The sequence below is a fragment of the Nomascus leucogenys genome, chromosome 6 (genome assembly GCF_006542625.1).
Source record: "Nomascus leucogenys isolate Asia chromosome 6, Asia_NLE_v1, whole genome shotgun sequence".
Classification (NCBI taxonomy): Eukaryota; Metazoa; Chordata; class Mammalia; order Primates; family Hylobatidae; genus Nomascus; species Nomascus leucogenys.
The window spans coordinates 61,026,186-61,039,877 of NC_044386.1; the positions used below are offsets into that span (position 1 = coordinate 61,026,186).

Consider the following 13,692-nt stretch of genomic DNA (forward strand, 5'->3'; position numbering starts at 1 on the left):
GGAGGCTGAGGCGGGCGGATCACTTAAGGTCAGGAGTTGGCCAACATGGTGAAACCACGCCTCTACTAAAAATACAAAAATTAGCTGGGCGTGGTGGGGCGCCTGTAATCCCAGCTACTCAGGAGAATTGCTTGAACCCAGGCAGTGGAGGTTGAGGTAAGCAGAGATCGCACCACTGTACTGGGCGATAGAGTAAGCAAGACTCTGTCCCAAAAAAAAAAAAAAAAAAAAAATAGCGCAGGGAAAATGCGGGCAGCAAGTGGCCACAGACCTGGTGAAACCACTGCTACAAATGGGCAACACCATCAGGAGACTAGCCAATGCTCTTGGGAGACAGAGGGGATAGCCACAGGGCTCTTAAAGAGTAGCAGAAAAATATTCCAGATTAAGTGAGAATATCTTGGACTTGTTAACTAAATTAGTTCAATAATGATCAACTGACATATCCAGGTTAAAAGGCTACTTTCATTCCTCAATGTTACAGTCAGAATATTTACAGAAGAATTTATTTTAAAAGTAGACTTAAAAAAAAAAAAGTAATTTAGATTAAAAGCTCCAAGGTGTATTGTTTCATGTAGGTGTTACTGCTACCTATACTTTCACCCCATTTATTAAGCCCAAAACACTTCAAGCAACTTCAGGTTCACAAATTAATAAGGAGGTACAGAAGCCCAACCAGGATGGGACAGAATGTGTTTCAGGTTAGAAGGGGACAGCATGGCATGGTTCCTCAATGATGTCTTGTATGGAACACTTGTGCTCCACTGTAATAAAGATTTTCTTCCTGAAAATCTGAACATGACCTTTTAGATCCTCTGGTTGTTGGTTTAGTCTCCTGATTGTAATGGTGTGCTGGAGTCAGGTGGTTGACTAGAAGGTCAATCCAAGCTCCTAGGCGCCCCTCTCTTGTAGGCCTCTATCCACCTGTGAGGCTCAGGAGGGCTGACCAACCTGAAGGTTGGGAAAACTTGCTTAAATGAGGAATTGCCACTTCAGCATAAACTGTCCTTAAGTCTACTGTAGAAATTGTTTTCATTCTGGAGATGGTGAATCCCAGAAGATCATGGCCAAGATGACATCCTAAGTGGCTTCCTCTGAGAGTTTATGCCCAAGAGGGAGCCATCTGGCCACTTGCTTCTTCTTACATTTCTAATAGCTGCTCCATTTCCTTAAGGGCTGTTGTTAAATCATTTACTTGATTGTTACATAAGGTTTGCTGTTCTAGGAATCGGACTCTTTCTTCTTTCATCTCCAGCTTTACCTTTAAGGCCTGCATGGAAAGACATTCCAAAAGAAAACAACACATACACAAAACTCTTGACTAACAGGAAACACAATTCCCACATCAGAACATTATGCTCCTATTCCACTAAGGAAGACCACTGGAATATCAACAGACTGTATCTTCTATTTTAGATTTTGTTTCTATGTGCCGGTTTTAGGAATTGTCCCTCTAGTAGTAGAGAGGGACTAGACTCCTGTATCTAAACTGGAACAAGAAATCCTCTAGGTTTGGTGCAATATCCCATGATTCATCCAAGCAATCTGAAGCAGTCAAGACCAGAGAATCTGTGTTTACTACAGGTCTCCTCCTCGAGTTGTCAGGTTTCCATAGAATGGATTACATATAGTTCTCAATTCCCAACTCTGAGCAACCTACTGTGTTACACATTGCCTCATGCCTTGGCGATGTGAACATTTCTAAGAAGCCTCAGTAACAGAAAAAAAAAAAAAATTAGTGGAGAAAACTGCTAAAACCCAAATGAAGACTTGGAATATAGTTAATAGTAATGTACTGATATTGGTCTCTTTTTTAAAAAATTTTTTTCCTGCCAGGCGCAGTGGCTCACACCTGTAATCCCAGCACTTTGGGAAGCCGAGGCGGGCAGATCACCTGAGGTCAGGAGTTCGAGACCAGCCTGGCCAACACGGTGAAACCCCGTCTCTACTAAAAATATAAAAATTAGCCGGTCATGGTCGCAAACGCCTGTAATCCCAGCTACTTAGGAGGCTGAGGCAAGAAAATCACTTGAACCCGGGAGGTGGAGGTTGCAGTGAGCCGAGATCACGCCATTGCATTCCAGCCTGGGGGACAAGAGTGAGACTTTATCTCCTGCCCTCCTGGGCCCAAGTGGTCTTCTCGCCTCAGCCTCCTGAGCAGCTGGGACTACAGGTATGCACCACCACACCTGGCTATGTTCTAAATTTTATTTTGTAGAGATGGAGTCTCGCTATGTTTCCCAGTAATCCTTCCACCTCACCCTGTACATGTACCCCGAACTTAAAAGTTGGAAAAAAAAAAAAAAAACCACGTTACTATCAGGGTAAATTTTCTGTATTATCCTTGTAACTTTCCTATAAATCTAAAATTATTTAGAAAGTTTATTAAAAATAGATACAAAAACAGGAAAGAAAGACCCCACCATAAATATACCTATCATGGTAGGAAATGGTCAGGGTGATGTCTGCTTCTCACCTGTAACTCCTCCATCTGCTTTTTGGCTGTTTCGTTAAAAAGCTTCAGCTCCTCTTGCAAAGTTTCTAACAGCAACTAAGAGGAAAGCACAATGTAGTAAACAAATCTTCATATCAAACCAGACTTGCATTAGATGATGGCCAACATCCTTTCCACACAGTTCTCAACAAACGAGTCAGGCGAGAAATTTGATAAAGTATAGAACAGAAGAACCAGAAAGGTCTCTCTACAGGTTTACCTATTTTGTGTTTTAAATTTTCAATTCAGACTCACTTATATCTGTAAGCACAAAGCTATCTTTCAAGTAAAATATGCTATTTTGAGTACACGTCCCATTTCTCTTTTCTACCATCACAGATCATCAAAGGCTGTTTCTTGGAGTTTACAGAACATATAGCAGAGACCTTCTTAGATTGACAGAGCCCCACAGTCACTCAGCCCTTGTGACTTTCACACCCATGCCCTCACCATAGAGTCCATGTGATCAGTAGTGGATTCTTGTCGTGATGCCAGGGTCTCACTGCCTAAAGCTGATGGATACAACAAAGTCAATCTCACTTAGGGAACTACACACCTTAAACAAAAGAAAATAAAAACCCTCCGTGGACAAGTACACAAAAATTCATGAGGGGAATTTCTCTTAAGTATCTCATCCTGGACTTTCTCCTAAGTTTTCACCTTGGCAGGGTCACCCATATCTGCCCTGCAAAACTGTATTTTACCTCCTTTCAATCTAGGTTTTGATATGGCCAAAAATTCGGTATACTTTCTCCTTAGGTCAGTGGACAATTTGTCCAAAGGAAATGTATAGGTTGGATTTATTTGGTTTTGTTCACATTTCACAAAGCTATTTTTAAGAGCCTTTCAGGCCTTAAAAAATTATTACTTTTGGTAATATCACATGCATGTAACAAATTAAAATCATACAAAATACTTATGGTGTCGGATGTGGTGGTGCACACCTGTAGTCCCAGCTATTTGGGAGGATTGCTTGAGCCCAGGAGTTGGAGGCCAGCCTGGGCAACAAAGCGAGATCCCACCTCAAAAAAATAAACAATTTTAAATTTAAAAACATATATATTTATGGTGACTATAAAGAATATCCTAGGCCGGGCATGGTGACTCATGTCTGTAATCCCAGCACTCTGGGAGGCTGAGGCAGGCAGATCGCTTGAGGGTCAGGAGTTTGAGACCAGCCTGGCCAACATGGCAAAACCCCGTCTCTACTAAAAATACAAAAATTAGCTGGGTGTGGTGGTACACGCCTATAATCCCAGCTACTCAGGAGGCTGAGGCAGAAAAATCACTTGAACCCAGGAGGAGGAGGTTTCAGTGAACCGAAATCACACCTCTGCACTTCAGCCTGGGCAATGGAATGAGACGCCATCTCAAAAAAAAAAAAAAAGAATCTCCTCAACTGTAACCTAAAGACTAACCAGTAACATTCAAAGTCAGTATTCCTTAATACAAAAAGGCCTGGGCCCCTTTCCTGGGCATTCTCTGGCTCTTTGACTCAGTCTGAGGCCCTCTTACAGTCTTTGGGCAATTCCTTCTTCTGCTCTCTTTGCTACAGATTCTGCTCTCTGGGGGACAGGGTCAGAATAGTAGTCATATTTTAGTCACTGTAATTCTGCTTATTAACCAGGTTTAAGAATGCTTGAAATAGTATTTTCTTTCTTTTCCCATTTGGGATTACTAGTATGCTTGAAAGGAAGAGCATGTTCAAACAAAATGTTCCTTTCAAGCACGCTAGTAACTTTCCCAAATGGGAAGAGACAGAAAATGTTCTCCCTTGAAAGGAACAAAATATTTCTCATCTATTTGCAAGGTCATACCTGTTGGCACTAAATGAATGGCATAAAGTGTTCAGGTAAGAAAGAGATAACCCTCTCTATATAATCATCTGAAATCCTGTTGGCCAGGCAAAAATCAACATCACATGAAAACAAACAGAAGCTCTCCAAAATCTTTAGGGCTTTACAAAACTAACCCCTGCACATACTGGGCCAGCTGATGCCATGCTGCCAAGATCAACCCCGGAAGGGGCACATGCACCGATTCCTTCAAAGGAGGCTAGCTGTGTGCTGTCTCTTACCTGGATCGGGGCCCTTGCTCTCCAAAATTGCCAAACAGCTGTCCCGAAACTTCTCCAGCAGCTCTACCTTCTGGGTCAGGTCCTTCAGCTCTCCCTATTGGAACACCGCACAGACAGATTAGGAACTGTCCCACTCCTTAGCACAGACAGATCAGGAACTATCCCACTCCCTAGCACAGACAGATCAGGAACTGTCCCACTCCCTAGCACAGACAGATCAGGAACTGTCCTCCCACTCCCTAGGGGTGGTTGCCCTTTCTTGCCCATGCTCTTGGACAGCCATAGCAAAAGCCTGGCTTTTTTTTTCTGCCCTTGGACATCTGTGCATTAACAAGCTTGCTCATCCAAGGGGCCACCCATCAGGATTCCATGTGCATCGCCCAGTGGCAGCTGGTAACAGAGCTCTGGTGGGTCTCTTACCTGAGTTTCATTCAACTTCTGGTGCAACTGCTTGTTGACGGCTTCCAGCAGCTGGTTCTTATCCTTGAGTTCTTCCTCTGATTTTTGCTTACTCAGTGGTTTGTAGCTGTAATAATAGTTGTACTTACATGAAAAGATAAAAGGGTTAAGAGTATGGCCTACACCGGGCGCGGTAGCTCATGCCTGTAATCCCAGCACTTTGGGAGGCTGAGGCAGGCAGATCACCTGAGGTCGGGAAATCGAGACCAGCCTGACCAAGAGAGAGAAACCCTGTCTCTACTAAAAATACAAAAAATTAGTTGGGCGTGGTGGCACATGCCTGTAATCCCAGGTATTTGGGAGGCTGAGGTAAGATAATCACTTGAACCCAGGAGGTGGAGGGTGTGGCGAGCTGAGACTGCGCCATTGCACTCCAGCCTGGGCGGCAACAAGAGCAAAACTCTGTCTAAAAAAAAAAAAAAGAAAGAAAAATACGGCCTACAGAGTTACACAAACACGTCCCATTCCTATCCTGGCTATTACATAGTGGTATATGACCTTCAGTGAGTTGCATAACCTCCCTGAGGCCCTGTTTCCTCGTGTTTTTTTTTTTTTTTTTTTTTTTTTTGAGAGGGAGTCTCGCTCTGTCACCCAGGCTGCAGTGCAGTGGCGCAATCTCAGCTCACTGCAAGCTCCGCCTCCCGGGTTCACACCATTCTTCTCCTGCCTCAGCCTCTCCGAGTAGCTGGGACTACAGGCGCCCGCCACCACGCCCGGCTAATTTTTTTTGTATTTTTAGTAGAGACGGGGTTTCACCGTGGTCTCGATCTTCTGACCTCGTGATCCGCCCGCCTCGGCCTCCCAAAGTGCTGGGATTACAAGCATGAGCCACCGTGCCCGGCCAGTTTCCTCGTTTTTGAAATCAGGACAATACCCACATCTCATAGTATTATTATTATGAATAATAAAACACATGCATTTCTTAGCCCAGTAGCTGGGCTAATATCTAATAAAATAATCTAATGTTAGTTTATCATCTAATAAACTCTAATATCACCAATTGTTGGGAGCAGGCCCCCCAAAATCTGGCCATAAACTGGCCCCAAAACTGGCCATAAACAAAATCTCTGCAGCACTGTAACATGTTCATAAAGGCCTTAACGCCCATGCTGGAAGGTTGTGGGTTTACGGGAATGAGGGCAAGGAACACCTGGCCTGCCAAGGGTGGAAAACTGCTTAAAGGCATTCTTTTTTTTTTTTTTTTTTTTTGAGATGGAGTCTCGCTCTGTCGCCCAGGCTGGAGTGCAGTGGCGCAATCTCGGCTCACTACAAGCCCCACCTCCTGGGTTCACGCCATTCTCCTGCCTCAGCTTCCTGAGTAGCTGGGACTACAGGCACCCGCCACCACACCCGGCTAATTTTTTTTGTATTTTTAGTAGAGACAGGGTTTCTCTCTCTTGGTCAGGCTGGTCTTTGTATTTTTCACCGTGTTAACCAGGATGGTCTCCTGACGTTGTGATCCGCCCGCCTCGGCCTCCCAAAGTGCTAGGATTACAGGCGACAGCCACCACACCCGGCCCTTAAAGGCATTCTTAAGCCACAAACAATAGCATGAGTGATCTGTGTCTTCAGGGCATGTTCCTGCTGCAGTTAACTAGCCCAACCTATTCCTTTAATTCAGCCCATCCGTTTCCCATAAGGGATACTTTTAGTTAATTTACTATCTATAGAAACAATGCTAATGACTGGTTTGCTGTTAATAAATACATGGGCAAATCTCTGTTCGGGGCTCTCAGCTCTGAAGGCTGTGAGACCCCGCATTTCCCACTTCACACCTCTATATTTCCGTGTGTGTGTCTTTAATTCCTCTAGCCCCACTGGGTTAGGGTCTCCCTGACCAAGCTGGTCTCGGCAACCAATATTAGAGTTTTTCTTAAAGTTCTCAGTCTTTTTTGCTAGTATTTTGTCTTCAAAACTTCTTTATTTTTGTAAGTCAGAGTCTTGCTCTGTCACCCAGGCTGGAATGCAATGATCTTGGCTCACTGCAATCTCTGCCTCCAGGGATGAAGTGATCCTCCTGCCTCAGCCTCCTGAGTAGCTGGGATTACAGACATGTGCCACCACGCCTGGCTAATTTTTGTATTTTTAGTAGAGATGGGGGTCTCATCATGTTTCCCAGGCGGGACTCGAACTCCTGACCTCAGGTGATCCACCCGCCTTGGCCTCCCAAAGTGTTGTGATTACAGGTGTGAGCTGCCACGCCCTGTTGTCTTCAAAACTTTTTTTTTTTTTTTTGAGACGAGTCTCCCTCTGTTGCCCAGGCTGGAGTGCAGTGGCGCGATCTTGGCTCACTGCAAGCTCCGCCTCCCAAGTTCATGCCATTCTCCTGCCTCAGCCTCCCGAGTAGCTGGGACTACAGGCACCCGCCACCATGACTGGCTAATTTTTTGTATTTTTAGTAGAGATGGGGTTTCACCGTGTAGCCAGGATGGTCTCAATCTCCTGACCTCGTGATCCTCCTGCCTCGGCCTCCCAAAGTGCTGGGATTACAGGTGTGAGCCACCGTGCCCAGCCCAAAACTTTTAAGATATGCCCAAATAACAGATCTGGAACTAAAATCTATTTGTACAGACTTTTCAGCTTATTTCTATTTCTGATAGTGCAAAACTTCCAAACTAGCCTCAAAGATGAGACATGAATCCTTCTCCAGGTTTTCAGCACCACCACCACCAAAATCTTCATCTCGAGATCACTAACTACATACACGCAGCCCTTCCTCTCCTGAAGGCTTTACCCTCCTGTTGATGGGCCATAGCTAAGTGTGATTTCCAATCAGCAGTGGTCCTGGCGTGGAGTCCAAAAATCTCTTGCCTGAGATGCAAGATAGTAGCACCAGTGATTCTTGCACTGACAATGGTTCTTACACCTAGCTGTGCCTCACCCCTGAAAATTCCACTCAGGTTCCTGAGGTGGAACCAGACCCTAACACAGTAAACAAGTTCCACGAGTGATTCTGATGCAGAACCAAGGATTGAGATCCATTACCCTAGAATAGTGGCCAAGTTGATTTACCCTGATGCTTACCCTTTCCTGACATTCCTTCTGGTGGTGATGTCATTAGCTTTCATTTGCCTAGGAGGGCAGATATAAAGAAATGAATCAGAGACTCATAGTACTGTTAAGTGTGCTGTGAACAGGCAGAACAAAGAGCTTGAGTTTCTGAGGAAAGAACCAGACATACAAGGCAAATGGCACAAGCTTAAGAGCTCTGAGGGACTATGTGTTACTGCTTCAGCACAGACTATTGAAAAGGCTTATTAGTAGCAAAGGGGTATGCCCCCGACCACCCTAACAACCTGACAGAGCTGCTCCTTTCAAGATAGCATGGCTATCTCATGTCAACCTCACTCACCTGGAACTGAATGCTGGCTGGGGACACACACACACACCAGGGCTGGACTGTGTGGTCAGATCAGCAACCTAGGATAACAACTAGTCCCCACCCTGCATGACTACCCCTCAGGGTTGGTGTATGACTACAGTGCTGCCACTTCTACGCTCAGAGCAAGTGATGAAAGAGGAAAGAACATCTGTTATAACTCTGGCTGTGTCTCTTCAGAAAGATCAACACAGAGGGCTCTGGCAAAGAGCTCAGCAACGCTAGACTGCTCTGGGCTACTGACTGAAGGCCAGTTGTTCAGGAGCCTTGTGTTCCCCAAAACTCTGTTTTCTAATTCTTTGTATTGAGCAATTTCTAGGAAGATGTTCTAACTGGATACTAATGATCCGTTCTCACCCATTCTCTCGTCTCAATTTGGTGATTTTTGTAACATCATTCTCTGGACCTCCTGAATGAAGCTGTTTGGAAACATCGACTTCTTTGGACCTAACAGGTAAGAGACTCTTAGAAGTGGCCCGAGTTTGTGTGTCTGCAAAGGAAAACGAGAGGTAAAATTGCTGGCATCATGACCCGACAGTTGCAACCCTGTAACAAACAGAGCCCCATTCGAAGTTGTCATAAATCTTTATTTTACTTTATTTTTAAAAATATAACTTATTTTTTGAGACAGAGTCTTGCTCTGTGGCCCAGGCTGGAGTACAGTGGTGTGATCTTGGCTCACTGCAACCTCCACCTCTTGGGCTTAAGTGATTCTCCTGCCTCAGCCTCCCGAGTAGCTGGACTATAGGCACCTAAAATGTGTTTTTTTTGTTTTGTTTTTTTTTTTGAGACGGAGTCTCGCTCTGTCGCCCAGACTGGAGTGCAGTGGCGCAATCTCGGCTCACTGCAAGCTCTGCCTCCTGGGTTCACGCCATTCTCCTGCCTCAGCCTCTCCGAGTAGCTGGGACTACAGGCGCCCGCCACCACGCTTGGCTAATTTTTTTGTATTTTTAGTAGAGTGGGGGTTTCACCATGGTCTCGATCTCCTGACCTCGTGATCTGCCCGCCTCGGCCTCCCAAAGTGCTGGGATTACAAGCGTGAGCCACCACGCCCAGCCTAAAATATGTTTTAAAATTTAAAAAATAGAGACAGGGTCTCACTATGTTGCCCAGCCTGGTCTCAAACTCCTGGGCTCAAGCAATCTTCCTGCCTTGGCCTCCCTGGCGTGAGACACCATGCCTGGCCAAATCTTTATTTTCATTCTGGCAAATTTCAACATGTGAAGATTAATTCAAAAGAATAAAGCTTCCAGGCTTATTGGTAATAAAAACCAAAATTTTTAAAATGTGACAGTACAGCATGTTTGAGGGTAGCCAAAAGTTTCACTGAACTGAAAGGTGGAGGCTGTAAAAGTGAACATGGAGATGGACGCCAGCGGAGAGCAAGAGCAGGGTGGAAGTTAGCAGGTAAAACATGGCTGAATCCTTGTACCATCTTGTTAAGCTCCTCCAAGCACTCTGCACACTCTCCTAAGGCATGACTGAGCTGCTCTGAGTTTTTTAAACCGTTACTTCGTTGTTTTTACCAGAATGTCTTCCTAACCACTCTAAGACATCTTTGTGTCCCCATCACCTAGGAAAGTATCTGGCATATGAACAGGGGTTCAGTAACTGCTTGTTGAATAAATGAAACACTTCACAGTTCCATGGGTTGTTTCACAGACCATCTCTAAACCACCTGTCTGGTCCCTTCCTCTTCCATGCTGCCTGCCTCTACCACTAGCCCTTTTGTTTACCCTTCGTTAAGTTTAGAGTTTCCCTATTAGGCATTCTAATCTGATCTTCTTGCCAGATAACCAGAGAAATGGCCCTGCCATAACACTCTTCTTCCCCAAAGGAGAGCATTTTCCTCTATCCTTGTGCCAGCCCCCCAACCACACAATCTATCATTTGTGTTCTACAGCAAATTCAAGAAATTCAAGTAACTTATCTGGAGTTAAGCACCCCCATCCTCACACGCAGGCTTTTCTGGACTTACTCTTACTTTGTTCACTGTAAAATGGCCCCTTTAAGTTTGACCTAACTTAAGAGCCATTACAATCAAATCAAATTGAAGAAATGTGGTACAAATGAGGTATTAAAAGGGTTCTTTTTGAGGTGTCTGTCTGAAGAAAAAGGTAACCTTGCAGGAATATCATCTTCTCCTCTCTCAAGTATTAGTAAGTTATAAACAATAACAAATCTACTCCACGTAAAATGGAGTTAACAGCCGGGCGCGGTGGCTCACGCTTGTAATCCCAGCACTTTGGGAGGCCGAGGCGGGCGGATCACGAGGTCAGGAGATCGAGACCACGGTGAAACCCCGTCTCTACTAAAAATACAAAAAATTAGCCGGGCGTGGTGGCGGGCGCCTGTTGTCCCAGCTACTCGGAGAGGCTGAGGCAGGAGAATGGTGTGAACCCGGGAGGCGGAGCTTGCAGTGAGCCGAGATCGCGCCACTGCACTCCAGCCTGGGCGACAGAGCGAGACTCCGTCTCAAAAAAAAAAAAAAAAAATGGAGTTCACAGTCAATTGATCAAAATTAACACTCTTCATTGACTAGAATTGGTTCCAATAATTCATATTTGCCAAAACCTAAGGATTGCACTGTAGGAAAAATTTAGTAGGATTTAACAAAGCTGTCTCCTAAAAATGGGAGACACTGGGAGAGGAACTGGATGGCTGGTGTCAAGGAAGGGAAGGAAACTTGTTTATCATTGTATATGGTTTTCCACCTTTTTTTTTTTTTTTTAACATGTGCATATATTACTTATCCAGCCCATGCTCAAAATCAAAACAAAAATCCTGGGAGGCAGCCTAAATATTTGAAACTGTTCCAGTTCCATATGATCATAAAGCTGGGACAGAGATAGAAATCAAAGAGATGAACACTTTCAACTTGGCTGAGAGAGCTAGTCACTGCCCACTGAGTGAGGGGCACTGCATCTAAGGAAAAGACACAGCAGCTGAGATCTGGCTCCAGTTCTTCCAGCAACTCCTAGTCCCCGCTGGTGCCAGGATTACCATTCAGGTGTTCTGCGGCAACACAAGACAACAAACAACCCATTAAGCCTTTGGAGAAAAGCCTATTTACTTCAGAGCTCAATCTTTTTTTTTTTGAGACGGAGTCTCGCTCTGTCGCCCAGGCTGGGGTGCAGTGGCGCAATCTTGGCTCACTGCAAGCTCCGCCTCCCGGGTTCACGCCATTCTCCTGCCTCAGCCTCTCAAGTAGCTGGGACTACAGGTGCCCGCCACCACGCCTGGCTAATTTTTTGTATTTTTTAGTAGAGACGGGGTTTCACCGTGTTAGCCAGGATGGTTTCGATCTCCTGACCTCGTGATCTGCCCTCCTTGCCCTCCCAAAGTGTTGGGATTACAGGCGTGAGCCACTGCGCCCGGCCACTTCAGAGCTCCACCTTGCCAAGGTTTATGTACCAGCCGAGTGGAATCATCTGGGAAGGGATCATAAATAGCTACTCCATAATCTTCCACAACAGTTTTCTGATGTCTGAAGCTTACTCTGTACTATAATCTCTAGATTAGTTCCCCGACTGCAGACTCCATGAGATGACTTTCAACCACAAGCAAAGCAACACAAAGCAGATGGCAAAGCAATTAAAATCTATTTTTAATCATGTCTCTCTTCGCCCAAGTTTCTCAAATACTGTGCCTAGGTCTAACCCCTCTCTCTCACTTCACTCAACAAACGTGTGCTGAGAATGCGGTAATGAGAAACACCGTGTAGATATAAAGGTGAACAAAGAACCCTAAGCATCCCACTTCTCAAATGGCTCTCCTCTTTCCTCCCTGAAAACAAACCCAATCCCTCAAGATAGCCCAAGTCCGGAAATAAGAGGGATAACCGGTTAGAAGGGGATTCCTAGCTTAATGGGAATAACACTGTACAATAACCAACAACTTGAATCTAACTGATGAATATAGTACATATGCGGGCAGAAAAAGGCAGAGCACGTCGAAAATCCTACCACATGGCCCTTCCCCTAACTCCCATCATAAACCTACATAGCCTGGTTATAGGGGGCTCCGCAGGTTTTCAGGGCCAACGGGACGACCTTCCCAGTGCCCGCGCCACCCATTCGATCTCCACACTCCCGGGACCATCCCCGGCCGGGCCGCAGTGCCCCGGGCGTGGCGTGGACACTCACCTGAGGGCTGGCCGCCGCTCAGCGCAGAGGGGGGCTGCAGGCTATACACTGTCTTAACCACACTGGTCATCGTAACGAGGTGGCACGGCTGAACCCTGAAAGGCACAGGACCAATGTTACTCAGCGCTGGGCCATTGGGCCCGAGAGAGTGGAGGGCCTGGGGATGGCGCGACCCGACAGGCCCTGGCTCGGGGTTGGCAAAGAGAAAATCCTCATTTCCCAGCTCATTCCGTCCTTCCTCCCATCCAGCCCAGTCCCTCGCCCCGGGAGAGCCGAACCCAGGAGCCCGCCGGTCCTGCCCGCAGTCCTCGTCGCTCTCGTTCAAAAGATGCCCTGCAGCAACTGTCGCGCCACCGGCCAAGTCGGCCGCCTAGGTTTCAAATAGAAACTTCCGGTAGCTGGGCGGAAGTGGGTGGGAATCTCATTTGTAGACAGCCATGTTGTACGGGAGTGGGGTGGGGCTTCGGGAGCCGCCATACTGTACGGAAGGTTCGCTCAGAGGCCAGAGCCAGACCTAGCGAAAGGGGTTGGATACCCCACGTCTGGGCAGAGGAGGAGGGTGATGCAGTTTGTAGGCTTGAATGGAGCTAATGAGCTACCAGCGTCATATTCCGGATGGAGACGCAAACGTGGCCACATTTAGGGTCCATGTCAGAATCCTATTTAGTTTGGGATTGTTAGGGATATTGCCAGGAGCACAGGTTATTTGGATGAAAACTACACGTTACAGGTGGAGAGTGGCAAGTGAGGCTTGAAGAAAAGGACCTATGGGCTGAGATACCTGAGGCACCTACCTGAGGTCCTAATTTTAATAGCACTTATCCAGATTTTCAGTAGCGATTCAAAGCTACTCCTAATAAACAGGGTAGCTTCCATCACTAAATGCACTAGCTCATTCATTTCATCTGGCATTTATTGAGTACCTGCTGATTACCCAACAGTGTTCTCAGTGGGTGGGAGGGAGTGAGGGAGGGCAAATATCAAGATTGACCTTGGCTCTGCCCTCCTGGAGTTTACAACTTAGAAAACAGACAGTGAACAAATAATCACATAAATAAATATATATTTACGGATTGTGGTGAAATTGTGAAGAAGGCTGGGCACAGTGGCTTACAGCTGTAATTACAGCACTTTGGGA

At 45.9% G+C, this 13,692-nt stretch overlaps 1 protein-coding gene across 1 annotated transcript; it reads right to left on the reverse strand.

Annotated features, from left to right (window-relative positions):
* Positions 1-448: 448 nt before the first annotated feature.
* KNSTRN (kinetochore localized astrin (SPAG5) binding protein) lies at positions 449-13,031 on the reverse strand. The gene is given in 10 exon segments (XM_003266729.3): positions 449-1,270; positions 2,477-2,551; positions 2,945-3,006; positions 4,572-4,665; positions 4,992-5,097; positions 8,055-8,102; positions 8,767-8,899; positions 12,555-12,649; positions 12,833-12,977; positions 12,980-13,031. Coding segments are annotated over 10 exon segments (939 nt in total). The 3' UTR covers positions 449-1,141.
* Positions 13,032-13,692: the final 661 nt, after the last annotated feature.